This window comes from Poecilia mexicana, unplaced genomic scaffold, assembly GCF_051168715.1.
Source record: "Poecilia mexicana isolate PSO_F unplaced genomic scaffold, ASM5116871v1 scaffold_21, whole genome shotgun sequence".
Taxonomy (NCBI): Eukaryota; Metazoa; Chordata; class Actinopteri; order Cyprinodontiformes; family Poeciliidae; genus Poecilia; species Poecilia mexicana.
Genome location: NW_028263390.1, coordinates 18,651,341 through 18,669,385, shown reverse-complemented (window position 1 = coordinate 18,669,385; position 18,045 = coordinate 18,651,341). Strand labels below are relative to the sequence as shown.

The 18,045-nt window shown below is 36.7% G+C and overlaps 2 protein-coding genes across 4 annotated transcripts; both read right to left on the bottom strand.

Moving 5' to 3' along the window:
* Nucleotides 1-3,134: 3,134 nt before the first annotated feature.
* Nucleotides 3,135-7,321, bottom strand: emc7b (ER membrane protein complex subunit 7b). The gene is made up of 5 exons (XM_015008493.2): nt 6,967-7,321; nt 5,908-6,027; nt 5,690-5,828; nt 5,373-5,453; nt 3,135-3,951 (listed from the first exon to the last, which is right to left on the bottom strand). The coding sequence occupies exons 1-5, from the start codon at nt 7,197-7,199 to the stop codon at nt 3,799-3,801; spliced, it is 726 nt and encodes a 241-aa protein (XP_014863979.1). The 5' UTR covers nt 7,200-7,321; the 3' UTR covers nt 3,135-3,798.
* An 852-nt stretch (nt 7,322-8,173) lies between these two features.
* katnbl1 (katanin p80 subunit B-like 1) lies at nt 8,174-14,161 on the bottom strand. Of its 3 annotated transcripts, none has more exons than XM_015008490.2 (10): nt 14,021-14,161; nt 13,403-13,527; nt 13,235-13,272; nt 11,755-12,025; nt 11,561-11,676; nt 11,429-11,479; nt 10,703-10,792; nt 9,924-10,028; nt 8,655-8,748; nt 8,174-8,539 (listed from the first exon to the last, which is right to left on the bottom strand). In XM_015008490.2, exons 2-10 carry the CDS (start codon nt 13,514-13,516, stop codon nt 8,507-8,509), a joined length of 912 nt encoding a protein of 303 aa, XP_014863976.2. In that variant the 5' UTR covers nt 13,517-13,527; nt 14,021-14,161; the 3' UTR covers nt 8,174-8,506. The 3 variants fall into 3 exon arrangements, with proteins under 3 accessions (XP_014863976.2, XP_014863978.2, XP_014863977.2); XM_015008492.2 differs by having other exon boundaries at nt 13,403-13,509; nt 14,021-14,127; XM_015008491.2 differs by having other exon boundaries at nt 13,993-14,119.
* Nucleotides 14,162-18,045: the final 3,884 nt, after the last annotated feature.

The following is an 18,045-nucleotide window of genomic DNA, read 5'->3' as shown; positions in this document are numbered from 1 at the left end:
GAATCCTATTCATAAATCCAGGCATGTAGAGAATAAAGGAGACTGTTGTCCCACTATACACAAAGAACATTTCACAGAAATTCATTCAGCTTCTTCACCGTTTCTCGTCTTTTAGGTAATTTTGGAGAATATTCTGGATGACTGAGAAGACTTTCTCAGAGTGGTGAATGATTTCTGTGTTGATTCAGTCGTATGTTTAGGATAATCAGCCAGTTGAAATGAAGCCCTACTTTCACGTTTCTGGCAGAGGCAACAAGATTCCTTTCTTTGGAAGCGAAAGAGGCCCAAAGCATCATGGATCCTCCACTGTACTCAACAGTAAACATGTTTATTTGCCAGATATTTGTAATTTGTTTTATGCTATATCAAACTCATTTTCATTTCAGGCCACATCAAGATCAAGAATGTCTTAAAATTAAAATTAGAATATAAAAAACACTGAGCTGTAACAACCTGACTTTAGTGAGCAGCAATATGGACTTGTGTTTATACATGTACAAAATATAGATAGCAGTAGTGTTTGTTTATTCTGCAGTTTCATCAATTACAGTGTTAAAACAGGGAGATTGAATTTGAAAAATAGACATTGTAACAGTTTATTTATAATTTATATGCTTAACTGTTTAAATTTCCCAATCTAAAGTTTTATTTTATACTGTTCCGTAAGGTTCTTGTACAAGATGCACATCGGTTTTAATGTTAAACTCTTCATATGCATTCAAAATGACTGTTGCTAAGTTTTAGAGAAATGCTCCATTCCTCAACCGAACATACAGTAAATAACACTGAATCTGATTAATTATGTATAAAGATATTTACCAGAATATGTGAAGTTTCACACCCGTAAATATTAAATGTAAATTACGTACACTGTTTGGGTTTGGTGATGTTTTCTTCCATTCTGTTTCTGGCTTTTGGGAACTTATCTTGTGTTTAAGGGCTAACTTGTGCATTTTGTGAATTTTAAAAAGCAGTAGTTGAACAGTAATGTACATGTGAGATTATTTAAGGATAACATCCCTACCAGTATCCATCATGTAAAAAAGACTTTATATGTTTGAATGATGACTTTGTATTGACCCTTTGCAACTACGTCACTAAATTATTCAAGGCGCCATGATGGACGGCGGAAGTGAGGGAAGGGAGCATTAAACAGAGCGACTGAAATTGTTTTCCAAAGTTGTTTTTGCCAGTTTATTTATGGCTTCTACTTGTTCAAGTTCAGCTCATTTATCTGTGAATGTAACACACCTGATTGGGAATCATAGACGGAGGTATTTACGGAAGTAGGAAGCAGCTAGCTTAGAAACCGACCCATACTTCCTCCTTCCTGACGTGTTGATCAAATTACCGACTTTGCCTGAATTCACACCACATGATTTATGTGATTATGTCATTATCGGCGATTCCCCTTTACACAGAGAAAGCCTTAAAAAGGTAGAAAAGACAAGATGCTAGCCACTTCTTTCCATACATGCTAGCCTACATGGCGGCATCGTCTCCATGGTTACCAATGGTTACACGTACATAATGCAATATTGAATATCATCTTTCTAATCAAACTTACATATGAAGTTTATAAAAGTTCTTATCTTGTAAAAAGTGTTCGTTGCAAATCCGCGGTTACACCGAGGGCTGACAGTCATTATGATTAACGGCTGCTCTCCATTACAGCCGCATCTTTCCTCATTAAAAGTTACAAAATAAAATGACAAGAATGGTTTTCACCCTTGTCTATTTGTGCAGCCGACTGCGCAGCACCCTGTGACCATTTTTACTGCGAAATCGACTTAATAAAAGTGATATTAGGCTCCCAGATGTGCGTTTTTTACAGGAGCGCATTGGTTGTTTTGACTTCCGTCATGGCGGAGCGGAAAGAGTTCTGAAGGCAGTGACGTCACGCGCAAAGGGTCGATACTGCTCCAACTGTAAATCTGTCACTGTTGAATTTAGTTATAAACTCTGTGCCTTTTGTTTTGTTTATATTTGTGACTGAATCTGTGCTGCTCTGAACTTTTACTTTTACAATCCAAATAAATGCAGAAAGAAACAAAGTCAGACAGACGTTCATAAAGACTCAACAGTGTGAAAGTCATGTTCATTATTTCAGTAATTCTGTTTCCAGGTAGGAAAATATTATGGTTGGGGTCAAAATTATTCGCACCCCAAGTCAGTTTTATTCAACCAAGAACTAAATAAGTCGGGCATCTTTAAAAACACAATAGAGAATAGTTTAATTTTTGAAAAACAATGTTCTATTTTTTAATTGAAATAGCATGTCAAAAATATTTATAATCTCCTCTAAGACTGGGCAATATGGCCGAAAAAAAGTATCAAGATAAAATGAATGAATGCTTTTTTGTTATTGTACCAAATCTTAAAATTTATTTCAGTACACCCCATCCAAAAACGATAGGAAAAAAACAGGGGACATAGGGTGCATTTCATATCAGTTCATATCAAAAATTACTGATTAGTTTTTGTTTAAAATATCCAAAATACCCATAACTGCTTAAAAAAAAACAAATAGGGGTGAAAGGAGAAAATCAAAGCAACTCATAAAGAAATTGCAGATAAAAGAGGAAAGGTCACATCATTAGTTTAGCAGTATTTTGGATATTTAATACAAAAATCTAATTGTCAATGTCGACTGATGGGAAATGCTTATATCGTAATATGTTTTTCAGCCATATTGCCAAGCCATAACCACTTCCGTACAAGTCGTTTTCCCCCCAACCATGTGTTTGTACTTACAAAAAAAAGAATGATTTATATACATGTCATTTTAGCATTTTAAATAAATAAAAAATAACCTTTGTAAATATATTTTACCCAGTACTCCTCAAGTAAAAGTGTTTGCGTCACTTTGTTCAAATTCTGTAACTGCTATTCAGTTATTAATTAATTAATCACATTGAAAGTATTTTTTAGCAGTAGATGCATCCTTTGCTACAAATTATCAAGCGTATATTAAAGAAATGCAATGCTGTTGCATTTTGGGCAATAAAATGTTTATTTTCTTATTTAAAAAAAAGGAATTGAATGTTTGAAAATTAATCGCTACGTGCAGCCTTAGTAGAAAAGATGTGGAAAATCTTAAATATCAAGAAATAAGGACATTTTACACAAACAACTGAGTTAATGATTTTAATATTGACTTTACTTCCCACTTTATTAAAAAGCAAAACCAGCAACAATCTGCAGTCCTGGAAAACCAGCCACACCTCCTTTACTCTTTACCTGCCAACCACTGTTGCTTTAATTTATACACCTCAGGCACATCATGTACAGTATGTAAGCATACAGTGCACTATAATAATTCATAGAATGAGGTCAAGTGTTTTCTCCCAAACAAATCAGATCTTCTCAAATAAAAAAAGATTATATAGCATTTTAATTTATTTATCTATACTTTTAAATAAGAACTCATCTTAAAATTTCAATTTCATTCACAGTCGGATTACCAAAACGTTCCAGGAAAAGAAAAACTCTGAATATGTATATAGGCTCTTTTTGTCTTTAGATAGAGGAATTTAGCAGCAGTGGGAAAACTACACAAGTAGGACAGACAATCAGAAAGTAGGAATAATAGCTTTAGCAAACATTTTCCACAGTGCAGCTTGAAACCAAAACACTCAGCTCCGTTTCAGACAGTATACTGGAAACCACGGTGTGCTCAGAACATTTACTGATGGAGAAAACTGTACAGCAGACCCAGGTGAATGGGAAAGGGGGGAAATGACACTTGAAAAATGTTGCTTTGACGTAGTGAGTCAGTTCCAGCAGGTTGGTACGGTACTACCTCCGCTTGGCTGCGGGCCTGCTGCCCTTGCTGCTGCTGCTGGCGGTCTTGCTGGAGCCCTTGGAGCCGGAGAAGAGCTTGGTCATGAGCTCAGAGACGTCTGGAAGCTCAGGGTTGGGGTTCAGCATGTTCATGGACTGCTCCATCTCCTGCACACATGGAAGGGATTTAAGAAACTACAGACCAGCATCCTTCGGTCGTCTGTAATGCTGTATTTAGGGGTGTGCATAAGACTGTCATAAACATGATATAACACCTGTTATGAACATGAAGGAGTCTTCATGAACGTCATGAAGGGTTGTAATGACACTTAATGCAGGTTTTAATTGATCTTTCCATTAAAAGTGTCATTATTTACTGAATGACACTTCATGACAGTGTAAATATTTATGAAGAGTCATTCATGTTCATAGCAGGCGTTACGTCATGTTTATGGCAGTTTCATTTCAGACTTATGCAAAATAAGTCAAATAAGGTGTACCCACATTGAAAACCACTGTGCTGAAGTTACTAATAATGTCTACAAAAGCTGAAGTTCTCCATCATAAGTCACTCTGTGTTCCTGCCTCTTCAGAACCATTTCCATCCCTTTCCCATCTGTTCCTCGTTGTCTTTTCCCTAGACACCAAACCTGCCCATCACCTCTTTTCCCAGTTGTGGGGAATAACCACCAACAATACCCAACGTTTCCCCTGAGTGTATTATAAGCCTGGCGGGCCACCAGGCTTTACTTGCCTCCCCACCAGGCTAAGCATTGTTTAATTCAAATAGGATTTTTAATACACCACTGACAGTAAAGAGGGAATAAGCAAAGGGGTGTGCATTAAGTGTGCGTCCCCTGCTTAAGCCTCACACTGTTATTTCCAAATTATGATGCCTGCTGGTACACCTTTGAATTTTTCTGACTTTTAACATTAAACAGAAAATCACAGTGGGCTGCTCTACCACCGAGCTTAGCAGGTTTTCTGGGGGAAACTCTGAATACCGACCATGATTATTTCAAATTTCGAGCTTCAGGTTCATCAGTCTATCTGAAACTCTTTTCACTACCAGAAGGTCCTGAATAAACTCCTCATTTCTCTTTTCATCTACACTGAAGTAGAGCAGTGTGAGCCCTGCTCTTCAGCTTCTAGCCTTGCTTCCTTTCCGTTTGGTCTCCTGACAGATCTTATACCACCCTTCTTCTTCTCTGCTTCATGTCCAACTCTCTTAACTTTACCCGTCCTGGTTTTAACTTTCAAAGTCCCTACTGTCAATTCTGCACGGTTGCTTTCCCTTTTCTCTCTCTGCTATGATCACACCTTCCTCTTCTCCTCCAAAGCAAAGTAAATAAATGTTAAACAAGAAATTGACTGTTGACCTGAATCAGATAAGAAACTCGAAAACCCTCTTTTCTGGCCAGTCGTTGCCTAGAAAGTTGATTTTATTCCTTAGAGTTCTCTAAGAGAAAGTTATTAAATTACAAATCAGTATAACGAGGTCAACATTTAAACGCCAGAATGCCTTTTACACCAGTTAAAAATGCTGCTTGTTATAAACACCCAACCGGAGACCTGAAGGTGTTCCTTACCTTCCTCATCTCTGGGTCGTTGGTGTTGACGACTTTGGGCAGCAGAACAATTATGAGCAGAGGTAAAACCATCATCATCACCTGCAGAAGCAACAAACATCTAAATGAGGAATTCACCTGGAGTTCAATTCATTGGTGACAAAAGTCTAAACAGGTTCATATGTAAACTGAATGTGACAAGATCTACATCACAATTAGTGATAATTAATTTTACAGGAAATATAAACGAGTTTAATATTCCTTTTACAGGACCTGAGCTCTAGTATTGCTTTCCTGATATTGTCATTTCTAAGTGAGCCACTGATTAGTTTTATTACCATTGGATTCATGAGGAAATCTGTCCAGCCCCAAGTTTCTCTCTTCATGAAGTAACTGTGAGGACCGCTGGCTCTGATCTGAAGTGGGTAAGGCTGACGAATCACCTCTGAAGTCTTAATGTAGTTCACAAGACGCGCCCTGTGGAGGAGACATGTTTTCAATATGGGTCACTGCTGAAACTAATGTGTTTTTGGCTTAAATTATGGTAAAGCCTTACCTCATTTTCCCTTTGGAAGTTATATCAACACGAACTGGTTCAAATCTATATGTAGGGGTAACAACTTCCACAACATAAGATCCAGAAGGGATGTCATTAACTGCAAAACTCCCATCAGTTCTGTAAAGAAAAAAAAGGCACAATGTTTGCAAATAATATAGTAATTTTTAAAGATTTCTATATTATTAAAAACAGATTTAAATCATACATTCTGCAACCACAACACATCGTATCCTTAATATTAAAGCAACATTAAAAAAATTGTGTTGTTTTTGTTTGAGATATGCTAAATAGTTGAGTGAAATAACACTGAAAGATAATGTAAACACACAATTTTCTGAAAGACACCAACCTCCTGTACAAGAGTGACAACTGTCGTATCTGGGGTAACACATACATATATGGCAGTAATTATTTAATTGCATATTTAATAATTGTGTTCAATTATAACTGACTATTATGTGCATTTTGCATTTGAGTTATGACGTATGGAAAAATTGCTTTTTGGAAAGCAATTCCAAAGCAATTGGAAAGCAATTCTCCTCCACGAGAGGAGGAGAAACGACAGCAATCTAAACACAGAACTACACCTGGAAACGAGTGTTTGGTTTGTATCCATAGAGAAAAGAAATTAAAAGGACTGTTATGTATTGTTTTGTACTGTAAACATGTTATTCTCATTAGCTCCAATATTTGAAAACAACTTTGCAGATAAATGTTTTGTATAATAAGAAGCCATTACCCGTCATGTTTTGTAGAAAACATTGGTTTGAACTGTTACCATGTTGACAACAGACTCTACTCTCAAGAGGCCCACACGTAGCATTTAGCATGCGGGCCTTAGGTGCTGTTTATGTAGAAATTAACCAAATTCTTGTACATGGTTAGTATAGTTATATCCAGGTGTATTAACATGTAAGTAATCTACCAGTTTTAAGCCATTATTTGTGTTCTGCATCAACCGTGCGGTCACCTGATCTTGACATGCTAACCAGCACTGCTAACGCTAAACACTTAGCAAACAAGCTAACCGCTGGAGAGTCTTTAGTAATTTCTTACCTTAAAAATCCCACATATTCCTCGCCTTCTACCAAGACTCTGGCCGTAGAGACCCAGTCTTGCGTTTTCACGCCAGGAACGATCGCTCTTCCCTCGATTTTGAACTTATCTCCGTTCGGCTGCGTCGATACGCCTGCACCAGGCCCCGTTTCCATGTCGGTGAAACAGCTAACCAGGACGAGCCCGGCCTGAATGAAAAGCCATAACAGCGGCACGCTTCCCCTCTGTGACATGCTGTCCGTTGGTGTTAAAGTAAAGCGACCTCAAATAATCTTCGCAGTGACATGTATTTGATGGCAGGTTATGGGAGAAGCGCTTATTTCAACATCAGCTGTCTCTGCGGGGAAGTGACGTCACATCCGGAAAAACGATATACAAATTTCGGTACCAAATGTTTTTTTTTAATTGTTTTATTTATTACTCTTACTAGAATAACTGAATTCAATTCAAAAATTATTTTATAACCAGAGATAAATTAAGTTGTATCAACACATTAAATAATTTCCTTCAAAGAGAGGTAAATGCTGTTGGTAAGAACGATCTCCTGTAGCGGTCAGTATTACAGAGATCTAGGTGGAGCCTCTGACTGAAGAAAAAAAAAAAAGGTAAAGTTTTATAAAAATAAAAAATTATTAATCTATCGTGGATTGTTAGGTTAGGCATTTCATCTGTTTTTAATTGCCAAAGATTGGTGGGAACAATCTAATATGCTTTCACTGCACTTCCATCTACTAAACTGTATACATTTGGCAATAAGTTTCTAGCTTAAGTTTTGAGATTTAAAGTTGCATTTACTTTGCTTATAATTTGTCTGAGTTTATTTTTGTTGTTTTGTCCAAAACCATCACCACAAACTGGACATTTTCTTTTTTCTCAAGGAGGACCAAACAGTTTTTTTCTAGCGTTACAATCATATACTTGACTAGAGCAGAGATATCCAATATTATGAAGGCTGATGTTGAATGTCACAGAAGACTGGTTCAACAAAAATGCATAGACAAATCACAGCAAGAAGAAAAGCAATACTGTATTTTTTTTTAGGAAATTTATTTAAAAGAAAATTAAAAGAATCACTTGTTTAGACATTTGGTGGTCAAACAAAACGAGAAGAGGCAAGACAACTAATAACTTAAAGACTCTTGGAGATTCAAGTTCCTGATTCCAGAGAAACCAGGCACACAGAAGAAGAAAAAACAGGGCATTTCAAAGACAAGTGATTTAGTGAGAGACAAAGACATTGGCACTTCATAGAGCATTATAACGGCCGGTCTCATGAGGTCCACTAAACATGCCCCTTCACAAGACGGTCCACTTCAATGTGAAGTAGTCATTTTCTGTGCAGGCTTGCTGCCCTCCTCCAGAGGAATCCCCAGCTCCAGCTGAGGAGATTTGTCTGAATGATCAAGTTCAGTCCCAGTTAAGAGGTTTGAGTGTCCGCAGAGTGAACCAGTCCATTTCTCTGCCAAACATTTTCAGTTCAAAATACAGCCATGATCAGCAGTAGTGGTCACATGCCTCAGAGTGCTACATTTATTAGCTGTCAGGGCAGTTGAGAGAGATGAGATTCAATGGTCTGCAAAACAAAAGAGAGAGAGCATGATAATTAATTAAAATATAATTTTTTAAGTCATTAAACAATACTAAAACTGAATAAAAATATTCAGAGACTACAGTTGAAGTGGACTTACTTTCGCCAGCTCTCCCACTGATCCTGTAACCAAACATAATCGAGATCCTTCCTTCCACAAGTCCTTCAGTCGTTGCTTCATGACATCGACATTCCTGAAACAAACACAAAAGTGTTATCAACGTGTTGTCTAGTGGTTCTTACAGGCTGACAACTCGTAGCTGCCAACACCAACCAATACTTTAACTAGAACCTGGAAAACTACCAGAACTTACAAACTTAAAGCCATAGTTTCCCTGGTGTATTTTAAGCCTGGCGGGCCACCAGGCTTTACTTGTGCCTCCACCAGGCTAAGGATTGCTTATTTTTTTAAGTCTTTTTAAAATGTTTATATTTTTTAAGACTTTATAGTTGGTTTTCAGGTATTAATCTTCCAATCTTTTAATAATACATAATTATTAAGTGACATTTCCAATTTTCCGTTAACTTTAAACATTTTTTAACTCAAAAACACAACGGGCTGCAGGGTGAATGACTGCCCTAGCGCTCAACCACCAGGTTTTCTGAGAGAAACCTTGGAAAATGACCCGCTATGCTTCCTTGAACAGGTTAGGATAGGCCTAATAAATGTTTTGCACAGAATAATTCTTAGATAATCAGATTTCCATATGTTATTGAGCTCCTTTCAGAATTACCCGTTTTTGGGCCTCTAGTCATTTCAAATCCAAATAAGTTGCCCCAAAAATCAGCATTTACACTCGCATGTGAAAATGACTGCAAACAGATGCACGGTCATACAACCATACATCTTTGAAAAGCATTAGTAGAGCCTCCTACACAATCAACAATAATTTAGTAGGTGATTTTGGGATGGCAAGTAAAAAACAAAACACTTGTCTTTTCCAGCAGCCATTGTACAGCAGTTTAACCTGCTGACCAAACATCCTGGAGCTCAGCTCTGGTTGCTAGGTGACAGGATGGGCTTTCCTGCGGTTGCTAGGTGAGGGGCTGTCCTTGTTGATTTGTAACCTTACATTTCAAAGGTTTTTGAAACAGCTCATTATCTAGACACCACAAAACATGAACTTATTGCCAAAAAGCCTCTGGATAGTTTTTTTTAAGTGCACATGCCAAAGTCTTGACCCTGTCTTTTAATATGAACTAAAGAAAGCACTAATTTCAACTGAACGCATTTTATTTTGTTCTACATTCAGCTGCCGTCGTCAACAGAGCTAAAATCCTCGCTCATTCTGAAATATGAGTGTCACAAGACGATCAAAGGTTCAACTTTAGAGATTCTTCAAGACGGTAATCAACATGGCACACCCACCTGTCCTCTGAACAACTGTCCTGCAGTCTCTTCTCGGCTTTGGAAAGTTCAGGCCACCATTTCCTGATGACGGACTGAACCCAGTGTAAAGCCACCGTTATGTGTCTGTCAAAACAAATTAATAAATAAATGCAGTAGTTAGGCCTGACTGGTTTTCACCCCATCCCAGTCATTCTTAGACGCAAACAACAGGTTTGTATAATGTAAGAAGAAGAGCGCCCCCCTGGTTATGTAATGGCAAGCAGAATTAGCTAAAGGGAGCAGGTAGCATTGTGTTGAACCAACGGTACGACTCCTTTACTTTAGTCATATCATCCTCTGCCTCTCGTAATTTCTGGTAACATTAAAATTACATCAGTTTTATATTTTTACTTGCACACAACATCTTATCTTATGCACAATGATTCAGTGTGTAAAAACACTAAATAAGTGTTTTAATACATCAGTTTATGTTGTAATACTTTCATTAAGTGGAACTGAAAAACTAATGAAAGGAATTTCTGCTTCAGCATTTCCCCAAATATGGAAGGAAAAACAATCTCTTAAGTCCTTAAGAAATTTTGACCCTTATATTTAAAATATTTTCTCACAGTTTACACTCCAAAATACAGAATAAAGTGACCAAAGCAGTCCAAGATTGTCACCTTCCTCCTTTTCACAAAAACTAGTATTTCTTCAGCTCCACGGTTAGCAGGGAAAGGTAAGGGAAGAAATCACAACAGCTAAAACTTCTTGGATGGATGTGGTGATACAACATTGATGATATCAGAGGAACTTACTCTTCAAATTTGCTGGAAAGAATGACTTTGACTTGGGGCAGCAGGTCAACACAGCAGCCAAGTGACAAACATGGTGCTTCAGTTTGAAGGCTAATAAAATCAGGAAAAAAAAAGAAGCATAAATAATCAATGGATGACGATTCACAGTTGACCGAAGGGGATTTAATGATCGAACACCTGGATTTTCTATAGAAGAGGCAGAAAAGTAAAATACTTTATTTCATTAAAGCAGTAGACTCTCTTTAGCATCTATTTATGTCACACAATCAGTTCAGCCATAAAATAGCACAACTCATATTTAAATGAAATGAAGAAAAAGAAGTTGAGATCACTAAAAATACATTGATTTTTATAATTTATTGTGGTATTTATTGATATTTTTAAGTGTTTTTATTTGTATTAATATAACCATAATATATATTGACAAGGTACGGTTGAAACCAGAAGTTTAAAAGACAAATTTCCCTGATATGTAACCTTCTGAATTCAAAGATGGTCACAAAAAAAATCTCAATAAGGTTTCTAACATTTACCAAATAGAAATAATTTCAGTACTTCTGACTGACAAAACCAGAAAAGTTTGGTCTAATTTAGCTTCAGAGAGTGAGAAATAAATGTGTATCCATTTTTATTTGCTGTATGTAAACTTATAGGTTCAGCTGTATAATCCTATCCTACATGTTACGTTTTAAAACCACCAGTTGTGAAAAATGAAATGTGACTCACTTGTTAGTTAAGACAGGTAAGCAGTCAAGCAGCACTCCTGTGTCTTGTATTCTGAGGAGCAAAAACAACTAAAAATGAGTCACATGGTTTGAGAAAAAGCCCAAAGCACCAAATAATACGATATACTTTTACCTGATAAGGTAGGACACCAGCTCGCTGGCATTTCTTCGCCATAGTGTCAGGGCTACTTTAAGTCGGAGATCTCTTCCAAAGAGAATGTGGGTCATAGCTTCATGGTCCTTTGATAACTTGTAAGAAATAAAAAATCCTTGTGTGTAAGAGAAAAACCAAGACGGTGAATGTTCTTTTACAAGTCCGTTTCTCACCTCGGTAAAGTCCGCGTACTTGGAGCTGGCCCCTGCCATCTTGGAAGCCTCAGCAGGGTTCATCGGCGGCCTGGAGTGAACGCCCCGCACGTCATCGGAGCATGTCACCTCATTTTCCTTGTTGGCCATGCCAGGGCCACGGAGACGGCCTACATTTGATGACCTTCGGTGCAGCTTTGCGCCCACCTCCACCGATGAACAACTCCTCCTCTTGCAAGGCAACGGCCGCTGTGTTTTCCCCAGACTCTGCACTCTGTGATGCACCTGGAATCTGAGGGGAGAAACACAGAGGTGGGCCAAAGCAGCGGTCGTTCAGGCAGGAAGTGAGAGTCAATGCCACAAAACATTCTGTGTTGATGGAATGGGAAGATGACTTACAGGAGCATCTCAATCAATTAGAATATCACTGAAAACTAACTATATTAATTATAGATTATGACCAACAGCTAATGAAAACACAAAATTCAGCTTTCAAAACAATTATTAGCCCACCCAGGAATCTTCAATCTGCTGCTCTTCAGACCTTAATAACTTCGACTAAAAACGGCCAAACTATTATTCAAACTTAATATTTCAATCTTTTTAAATAAATATTTAAATATTAAGTTTTAGCTGTTTGTTCGCATATTTTTATGGGGATCCATTTTTCTTGTGAGTTTCAAAATTATGAGGTAAAGAAGAAATTTTTACTCATCAATTTTTGGCAAAAGTTTAATGTTTGTCCTTATGTTGGAGTCTAGAAATAAAATGGGGACTGTTTAAAAATGACAAATATCTAGTACAGGAAATTGGTTATCAAAATTTAAAAGCCCATAATATTTTGGGTTATAAATTGGTTTTATTTAACTAAAGGTTGCAGAAAAAGAAAAAACTTTTAAGTTTTAAGATACTATTGTAAACTCATTAAAATATTACAATAAAGTTATTTCTTTTCCAAAACTTCAGATGGATACAGTTGTAACTTTTTCACAAAACTGTGTTGTTTGGATCAAAATACATGCAATTATTTTCCAGTAACTGGGTGGATTTTTATCTAGGATTTATGTTTACAATGAAATCAAGTCAGCCACAACACATAACTTATACACCTCCCCATTTGAATGGACTTTGCTTCAAAAAATATTCTCAAATTTGTAACTGTCCCTGTTCCTTCTCAATTTTTTCCTACTAATTTCCTTCTACATAATTTGAATGAATATGTTTGGATACGGCAAATCAAAAATGTACACCAATTCTTTTAAAAACTGAATGTTGTGTTTTGATAAGGTGAAATTAACAGAAATGATCTTGAACTATCTAATTCTACATTTAAAGATAATGCAACATGTGAATGCTACATTTTAGATTTCAATCACTTAAAAGGTTTGATGATATTCTAATTTCTTGAGGTCTACCTGTAATATTCCAGGGCTAACCTGTGGGACGGTGAGTGAATGATTATATTTGGACAAACCCCACGGATGTGAAATTAGAGACTCACCTGTCCTTATCTAATTCTTCCTTATTAATAAAATCCACCTAAAACAAAAGGATAGGGGATGAGGGCACTACCACTACTAGAAACCACTGATCTACACTTCACTTTCACCAGGATTTAACACACATTTACTGTATTAATGCATTAAACCATAGTTCTTGGTATTCATACCTGCTTCATGTTCTTTTCAGTAGAAACATGCAGGCAGGACCGCAGAAAGCCATTGGATTTATGGCAGCTGACCTTAAAGACTTCCCGTTGCTTACAATGGTTGCCAGCTGCCATAATAAGGGACACTGTTGAACAAACATAATCATTGATAGCATAACTCACATATCCGGAGCTGGCAACTAACATTAAGGCTATCTTTTAACACAACATCAACTAAGAATGTAAAAGGTACATCTAAGTGTAGACGTTTTAATTAAATAGGCGTTTCCCGATTTAGACTCGTTAAGCTGCAACAAAAGTCGAAATTAAAGTTCAGAATACACTTCTAGCTCTCATAAAGATGAAAACAGGCCATGTAAGGAAGTGAGCATTAGCTGATAAAACGGCAGTTAATACTACTCAACTGACGTTACAAGTGGCTTTAACTTTTAGCATTTAGCTCAACTGCGAAGAAAACACGGAGACGTCGAAAGTAACGAGCTGGGCCGCTGCTACGAGCTAGCTGGCTAACAGGTTAGCCTCGCCACCTTCAGGGAACATATGGCTTCACATAAAAACAAATGGTAATTCCGACAAGCTACTGTTTTCACCATTTACATCGGGGGATCGAATACCAACCGACTCATTTTGTAGGATGTAGTAAGAGCTCCCGCAGGTGTGCAAATCCAAAAAATACGTGAAAAACTGGTTAAACTCAGACTGAAAACTCCACCTCGATGTTAACGCCTCACAGTTTAACCATTCAAATGAATACACCACCGGTGTGCGGGATTGTGGGATTGATTTTGGCAAAGAAAGGAATGGAGTTTGGGTAGTTTTAGCGACGACTGGTGGACGTTGTCAAACAAGCATTTGTAACGCCACGCTATGGCGCCATCATGTGGTAGGTAGTCTGCACTGCAGATTGGTAAAGGTAGAGCGGCATTTTCACGGCGCTTCTGGACGATTTCTAAGTAAAACGACTCACAAAATAATGTCAAGGTTGTAACTTTCAGTTTAATCGACAGCTGTTAAAACAACAAAAGTCTAAAATAAATAAATAGACCTGGTCTTGTGTGTGGGGTTCTTCTTACAGTTTTCTGTTTTGTTTTTAATGACAGAGAATCAGTCCTCTTCTAACGTTCTCATGTTCTCAGTCAGCCACCAAACACTCTTCCAACACGTTTTGTGTATTTATATTTATTTTTATTATTAATACTGATATAAAATGCTGATTTTATTATTAATGCTGATCTGTGTAGACAGAGGGTCATGAAAAATTAAACTTTATGAAAAGATGAGTGTATGTAATCTTTCACCAATTAATGTTACCTTTTCTGTGTTTATATAACTTATGCATTTCAATATGTATTTGCTGTATATCAAACTAATAGAAATCTTCAGTACATAAATCTGGAAGCCAATGATACTTACCTTCAATGTCATACAAAGAAGCTTTCCTTCGCATGACATTTGTTTGTTGCTCCTCCGTCTAAGTATTAACATGGAAATATCTGAAATTCTCCCCAGACAAGATTATATTTTTATTTAATTGACAATCTGGATGCCAGACATTTTGATTCTCTTAATTCAAAGACAATAGGAACAATAACAAACCAGTGACCCAATTTTCTTTGGAAGGTTTAACGGTTCATTCATTATGGTAATGCATGTAAAATCCAGCCAACATATACTGGAAGAATTGAAAATGAACCAACACATACCAATGGGGCTTTGTTTTGGAGAAACTTGCACATTTAAAATGTGGATGTTTCTGTCTCCAGACAACCACAAATATGAACATTTCTGGTGATCTGTGGCTGATCATGATCAGCCTCCAGCTGCATACACGACACAAAAACACCAAATTATGAGTTTCTCTTTTCAGACAAACTGATCAATATTCCAAAACAAATGTCTATATTTGATTAAAGTTTTTCTTTTTCTTTTTTTTTCTTAGCTTAATCTGTGGTGCATTAAGAGGCCAAGTCGTTTGATTTCCATTTTATCTGGAAGATATTTAGATCCAACTCTACTTCTCTAAGCATTTTTAGTGACATTTTTGACTGTAAGTTATTTAGAATAAGAAGTGCTTGTTTTATTTCACTGTAGGAGTTTTGTAACAAATAACAGCAAAAGTTACTGACTAAACTGAAAAATAGCAAACCAGAGGGCCCTGCAGATGACAGTGAAGGGATCTGAAAGGGTAAATGGAGTGTTTTTAAGAGTTCAGACATTTTTATTGATGTCTTATGATGAGTTTAGGTAAAAGCAGGCTGTGAATGGGCTCAAATAAAAAAGTTGAATCTAAATCAATAATTTTATAAGGTTGTAAAAAATATTTCAACATTTTCTGCCCATTCTTTTGCAGTTCTGAACATCTAGCAGATATAAATCAATTATATCACAACAAACCTTGTTTATTCCAGCTCCCTTAAGGCTTATTGGAAACATTTTAAGTAATAACTTGGAAAGATTTCAATGTCTGATCTTCTCAGATAAAAACAACCACCCACAAAGAGACTAAGAGCATTATCAGATTTACATCAGCAAGGAAGGATTTACATTACAAGGTTTCACCCGGATAAAAGCAGAGTGTTTGCTGGAGTCTGTGGGTGTTTGAAATTTAAGCTGGAAATTGGCTGAGGTGCATAAAATCCCCTCCATACTTGTGAAAGTCTCTTTTAGCAGGATGTGCTTACTGCTAAGCAGGACGTTTGCGAGTGCAGAAAAAAATCTCTTCCGGCTGTGAGTGAAAGAAACTGTTATTTAAACGAAGCTCAAAGAAATCAACTCCAACTTTCTGAAAAAAAAAAGACCAATAATTCTACAGCACTTATGTAATAATTAACTAAAATTGACCAGTTTATTTGACCAAACTCCTGGAAATCTATTACCCTTTCTGCTTTATTTGCGTTTCGCTTTCACAGGTAAGTATATTACAATAAGCAGAGAAAACATGACATTTTTGTCAAGTATTCATAAAATATGAGGATATTTCAGGTCTAAAAGTGGAGAATCTTGAAATGATGTAGATCAAATTTCTTTTATCAAAACAAGGAAGGAGAAAAAAACTCTCAATTTACAGATTACTACAGGGTGCCTGGTTTTAGGGCCACTGGGGGGGAAAAAAATAGAATTTTGACTTTAATCTCTGAATTCTGACTTTTTCTCAGAATTCTGACTCAAATCTCAGAATTCTCAAAAAAGTCACAATTCTGAATAAGTCAGAATTCCGAATTTAGTCTCAGAATTCTGAGGAATAAGTCTGATTAAAGTGAGGGCCACTGACTGAGATTAAAGTCAGTGGCCCTAATCCTCTTCCATATTTCTCTTATTCTACACTCTGCTTTTCTATACTTTGGCAAATAAAAAAATTACTGCCCGTGTGACATTTTCCATGTCACACCGTCTGATCGGGGATTAGAAATGTTTTTTTGACCTGCTATCCTTGCATCCAGAGTTCCATATACCGTAAGTAAATGCACTGACATCATTTGGAAATATTTTTGAAATGACAGTCTCTCTGTTACCCAATCAGCTCAGCGCATAAACAAAAGGCTTCTTGTTTGCAAAGTGCAAATGAAATGAAAAAGATGACAAAGACATCAAGAGAGCAGCGGAGGCAGAGATTTCAACATTCCTGGGTGAATATCTCAAAGCAGACAGAGAGCTTTGGGGCTCAGATTAAAAATCCCAGAGGAATTTTAATGTAGATGCTCCAAAAACATAAAACTCCCTCTTAGCCCAACCTCAGCTGATGTATATATTTCCATTATTCCCCACAGATCCTGTGTTTGGTGGAGCTCCTCTTTTCATCTGGCAGCAAGAGAGCATCACCAGAAAGCCAGCAGGAGACACTGATGCAATTTCCCTGAAATAAAAGCCACCAGCTGGTTGGATCAGCGTGGGAACCTTTACACTGTTCAGAAAGTTCATCTGTATCTCAGATTTTTCTCCTAAACAGAACCAGGCTCTGCGTGTAATTATAAGTAAAAAACAGGACTGGACTTTACCTATGCCTTTGAGTGGGAATAATAAGTGCCATATTTCTAAATAAATATGGAAGATGAATAGGGCCACTGGAAAAAAAAAATCTAACTTTGATTTGTGAATATTAGTGTCAGCATTCTGGGAAAACAATCATTCTGATTTAAAAATCTGAATTCTTGGAGAAAAGTTAGAATTCTGACAAAAAAAGAAGAAGCCAGAATTCTTAAAAAAAACAAACAAACTAAGAATTCTGAGATTAAAATCAGAATTCTGAGAAAAAAGTCAGAATTCTGAACAAAAAGGAAGAATTCTGAGATTAAAGTTAAAATTATGAGATTGAAATAAAAAAAATGTTTCCATAAAGGAAAGATTTTTACCATCCATGGATAAATAACACAACAAGACTTCCAAGTATTCACACCTCAAAAATCTTCTCACCATTTTTTTTTATTTGACATGTAACTAACCTCAACCTTCAGTATATTTCATTGTGTTTTGTGTGACTGACACAAAAATGAAGAGAGAATCATAAAATAAAATAAACTATGAAAAGTTTGGCATATTTACAGCGATACAGAGGCTTCTGTAATTTAATTTAGGGGCATCAGAGTAACATGGCTAATTTTTGCATCATCACCATGTATCATTTTCTTTGATCTCACGTTGGTATG

What these genes read in the sequence shown, in the direction of transcription:
- emc7b (XM_015008493.2), bottom strand. Translation starts at nt 7,199, where the DNA reads ATGTCACAGAGGGGAAGCGTGCCGCTGTTATGGCTTTTCATTCAGGCC. An exon ending in GAATATGTGGGATTTTTAAG is followed by an intron (nt 6,028 to 6,966) that starts GTAAGAAATTAC and finishes TTTTCTTTACAG; the next exon opens with AACTGATGGGAGTTTTGCAG. An exon ending in ATTTCCTCATGAATCCAATG is followed by an intron (nt 5,454 to 5,689) that starts GTAATAAAACTA and finishes TTGCTTCTGCAG; the next exon opens with GTGATGATGATGGTTTTACC.
- katnbl1 (XM_015008490.2), bottom strand. Translation starts at nt 13,516, where the DNA reads ATGGCAGCTGGCAACCATTGTAAGCAACGGGAAGTCTTTAAGGTCAGC. An exon ending in GAAGAATTAGATAAGGACAG is followed by an intron (nt 12,026 to 13,234) that starts GTGAGTCTCTAA and finishes TTCTCCCCTCAG; the next exon opens with ATTCCAGGTGCATCACAGAG. An exon ending in GACAGTTGTTCAGAGGACAG is followed by an intron (nt 8,749 to 9,923) that starts GTGGGTGTGCCA and finishes TGTTTGTTTCAG; the next exon opens with GAATGTCGATGTCATGAAGC.